Below are 4,245 nucleotides of genomic sequence, written 5' to 3'. Positions count from 1 at the left end.
GGACTTTCAAAAAAAAAAGAAAAACCAGATTCGGGGATTTCAAACTTCCCCCCATATGAAGAACTATACAGACAGACGGCGGGAAGAAGCGAGCGAAACGAGAGAGCGAAGAAGAGTTTGTTTGAGGGCGATACCTGCATCCCCGTTGCCCCGCCGTCGTGCCGTCACCCCTGCTCTGCTCCAATCGATTGAAACGTATATAGGTATAGTTCGATTTTGTTTTTTTTTTTGTCTCTTCTAAATCGAAGTTTCTGAATCTGTGGGTTTGTGTCTGAATCGAAGTTTCTCTTATACATATATGAACAAGGATTGTTTTTAAATTTACAGATTCATGTTTTAGAAGAGACCAAACCCACAGATTCATGTCAGACATCAATTTTAGTATCTGAACAAGGATTGTTTTTTTAGAAGGGATTGTCTGAATAAACCCACAGATTCATGTATGAAGCTGTACACGAACGAATTGATGCTCTTTACAGATTCAGACATCAATTTTAGTATCTGAACAAGGATTGTTTTCTTAGAAGGGATTGTCTGAATCGAAGTTTCTCTTAGGGTAGAATTCATGTCTGTAAATTTAACAATCAATTCCATGTTTGATAATTGAACCCTGAAAGAATCATTAGTATATGGAACTTAAACTTTGAAGCCCAAAACAAACACAACTGAACTCTCAAACTTATTTTAATAAGAGGCACACTCAGAATTTTATTGAAAGTATTAGTGAAGCAGTTATAAAAAAAAAAAAAAAGGGAACAAAACTACAAAAGAAATACATTGATCCTTAAAGGAGGCATGGCCAAACAATTTGCAGTGGCTTATGTACTAGTAGAATTTAAACTTTAAGTCAAAATTGAATCCACCAGGAGTATGCAGCACTGTTTATTGACAGAAGCAACATAAATAGTTTAGGTAACATATTTTTAATTATATATTTGGAACAATAGTTTAGATATATATATATATATATATATATATAGATTTGAATTCGATTCTCTTTCAGTGTGTTCAGTATGTTGCAGAGACTGTTCTCTTTGAACTTTGTAATCCAATCAACAATAAAAATGAATAACATGAGACATGCCCTCTCTCATTTTTTTTCCATGCACTGTTAATTGCATTTTCTAAACCATTTCTTGATCTATAATGTTCCTTGTTTCTTTATATATATTCAGGTGGTACATTTGTTATTCGTTGATTATCTTATTCAGTTTGTATACAGTTTTTATGCTAATATTGAGCACTTCTTAATTTTTTAAGTGACTTGGCACATTCAGATGGAACCTAACAATCATGAGAATGACGGGGGTGAGTGTGATTGGAAGCCTAGAGTTCGCATGACGTTTGATACAAAACAAGAAGCTTATGATTTCTATAATACTTATGGAGGAAGGTTGGGTTTTAGTATTAGAAGGGGTTATGTAAACAAGAGCAAAGACGGGCAAATCACTTCAAGGCAATTTGTTTGTAATAAGGAGGGATTTCGGGTTGTCGACAAGCGAGATCCATTAACAAAAAATCCTAAGCAGGAAGTAAGGACTGGTTGTCAAGCCCGACTTGTCATTAAGTGGGATAGGAATATGCAGAAATTTTTTGTTAGTGATTTTGTTGAACAACATAATCATATCTTTGTACCAACAGAATGTACGCATATGTTACCATCCCAAAGGAAGATATCTACACCATAGGCAACTGAAATAGATTTAGTCGAAAAATCTGGAATCCGTCTTAATGCTGCATTTGAGCTTATGGGTAATGAAGTTGGTGGTAGGGAGTCACTTGGGTTTACAAAACTTGACCAAAAAAATTATTTGAGAATGAAGAGACAAAACAGTTTAGCATATGGGGAGGCAGGTAGCATTTTGCAATATTTTCGTGACAAATCATTGGAGAATCCATCTTTTTTTTACTCAGTCCAATTAGATAATGAGGAGCAGATTATGAATATATTTTGGGCCGATGCTCAGATGATCATGGATTATGGGCAATTTGGTGATGTTGTCACTTTCGACACTACTTACAAGTTAAATAGTGCACATAGACCATTTGCGTCTTTTGTTGGATTGAACCATCATAGGGAAACTGTGGTATTCGGTGCAGCTTTGATGTATGATGAGACCGCCGATTCTTTCGTATGGCTTTTTAGAAGATTCTTGGAGGCAATGTCAAGTAAGGCTCCAAAAATAATTTTTACGGATCAGGATGCTGCAATGGCTAAGGCCATACCTATTGTCATGCCTAACACAACCCACCGCCTTTGCACTTGGCATTTGATGCAAAATACATTAAGGCATGCAAATTCTATCTTCAAGGATAAGGCGATGAAGGATAAGGGGATGAAGAGTGTTTTATACACGTTTATGTACGACATTGAGGATGAGGAAGAGTTTATGTTAAAATGGGAGAAAATGCTTGACAAGTATGAAGTAAGAGATAATCATTGGTTGAAGTTAACATTTGGGGTGAAGGAAAAATGGGGTTGGCCATATGTTAGAAACGCATGGGGTGCGGGCATGAGTAGCACCCAACTTAGTGAATCCTTTAATGCTTTCTTGAAGGATTTCATTCAGTCTGATCATAACTTAATGCAATTTTTCATGCATTTTGATCGAGTTCTGTCTGAGAAAAGGTACAAGGAGTTACAAGCCGAATATGCTCTATGCCAAAAGTTGCCCAGGGTGAATATTAAAGTGAAGATTATGGAGCAAGCTGCAGATGTTTACACAAATAAAATTTTTGAAGAATTTCAGGATGAGTATGTCAAGTCCCTTGAAGTCAACATTGAAGAAATTGAAAATGATGGTGAGAGTACCGTTTACACGGTTCTTGATAGTGATGGTATAAAGGTGAGGAAGGTGAGGCAGGGGTGTGATGATTCGGTCACTTGCAATTGTAGGAAGTTTGAAATGAAGGGCATTTTGTGTAGTCATTGTTTGAAGATCCTTAGAGAAAGACTGAAATTGAAAGAGATTCCTTCACAGTATATTCTGAAGAGATGGACTAAAAAAGCAAGATCTGAAAATGTAAAAGATAGGTGTGGACATGATATTCAGGTTGATGTAAGATTGCATCAAACTTCACGTTATAGGTCATTGATGGCAATATTCAGATCCGTAGCGTGTAGAGCTTCTGAAAGTGACGAAACATATAATTTGACGGTCGAGAAAGCGGATGAATTAATTGCAGACATTGAAACCATGTTAAGCGCAAAATTCAATATGCCTTGTTCAGATACTATTCAACAAGAAAGCCCCCCCAACGCATGCCCCGAAAGCTTTGGAGTGGATGGTGTAGCGGATAAAAATGTAGTCCAAGCAAAAGGACTCAAGAGAAAAGAGTGCACTAGCAAGGGACGAAGGCGGACAAAAGGTGGTTTGGAGCTTGCCTTGGCAAAGAAAAATAAAACAAGTTCACATAATGCTTCTCAAACTTCCATGTCTGTTACTCCTCAAACTCCTCCCTTATTTTCGACAAGTGCTCCTGAAGCACCTCCCTTAATTCGTCAGTCGGCTCCTTTATTTTCAAGTGTTCCTCAACTTCCTCCATTCTCGCCGAGTGTTCCTCAAGTTAGAGCTTCTTCGTCTCAATTTATGTATCTCGCCTATGATGTAAGTTAGTTTAATAACTTGTTTTAGTACGGATTTGTGGCTGCCTATTATCATTTTAGATTGATATGTGTTTGTTATTGTTGCAACCAAGTTTTCTTCATCACAATATGCATTTTTCAATGTCATCGATGTATTCCGTTCATGGAACCTATCAAGCATTGCTTAACAATGCAAGTAGTTATCACTCGCAAGCTTCAAATAGTCCCGCATGTAGTGAAGTAATTTTTTTTTCACCTTTCCTCTTTTATTTTGTCATCCATTCGTTTAAAGTTCCATTTTATTTTATGGTTCATTTGATGTAATATTATTTTATTTTTTTTGTAGGTACTATATGGTCGTGGTCGTGGTCGTGGGCATGGCCATGGGCATGGGGATGTGGATCACGCGCCAACATCTTAGCATTATTTTGTTTAGGGAATTTTTGTGAAATTTTTGTTGGATATGTAATATTCAAAACCTTTCATCAAACTGTTGCTAAAAATTTTCTGTTGAAATTACTCAGTAAATGTTGCTGAAACTTTGGTTGAAATGTTGAAATTTTGATTAATTTCATGAAACTGTTGTTGAAATAAAGTTGCTGAAATGTTATTGAAATTGTTGCTGAAATTTTGCTGAAATGGAGTTAAAATGTTGCTGA

General features: G+C 36.4%; 1 protein-coding gene across 1 annotated transcript; it reads left to right on the top strand.

Moving 5' to 3' along the window:
* Positions 1–1,277: 1,277 nt before the first annotated feature.
* LOC114263266 (protein FAR1-RELATED SEQUENCE 5-like) lies at positions 1,278–4,007 on the top strand. The gene is made up of 3 exons (XM_082924022.1): positions 1,278–1,595; positions 1,689–3,608; positions 3,933–4,007. The coding sequence occupies exons 1-3, from the start codon at positions 1,278–1,280 to the stop codon at positions 4,005–4,007; spliced, it is 2,313 nt and encodes a 770-aa protein (XP_082780148.1).
* The last annotated feature ends 238 nt before the right edge of the window (positions 4,008–4,245 follow it).

Source organism: Camellia sinensis, chromosome 4 (assembly GCF_055761805.1).
Source record: "Camellia sinensis isolate YWXY chromosome 4, ASM5576180v1, whole genome shotgun sequence".
Taxonomy (NCBI): domain Eukaryota; kingdom Viridiplantae; phylum Streptophyta; class Magnoliopsida; order Ericales; family Theaceae; genus Camellia; species Camellia sinensis.
This window is presented reverse-complemented; position numbering and strand designations above follow the sequence as displayed.

Coding starts and splice junctions, on each gene's coding strand:
- LOC114263266 (XM_082924022.1), top strand. CDS start 1,278: ATGGAACCTAACAATCATGAGAATGACGGGGGTGAGTGTGATTGGAAG. Junction 1,596..1,688: donor GGAATATGCAGAAATTTTTT/GTTAGTGATTTT, acceptor TCTACACCATAG/GCAACTGAAATAGATTTAGT. Junction 3,609..3,932: donor TTATGTATCTCGCCTATGAT/GTAAGTTAGTTT, acceptor TTTTTTTTGTAG/GTACTATATGGTCGTGGTCG.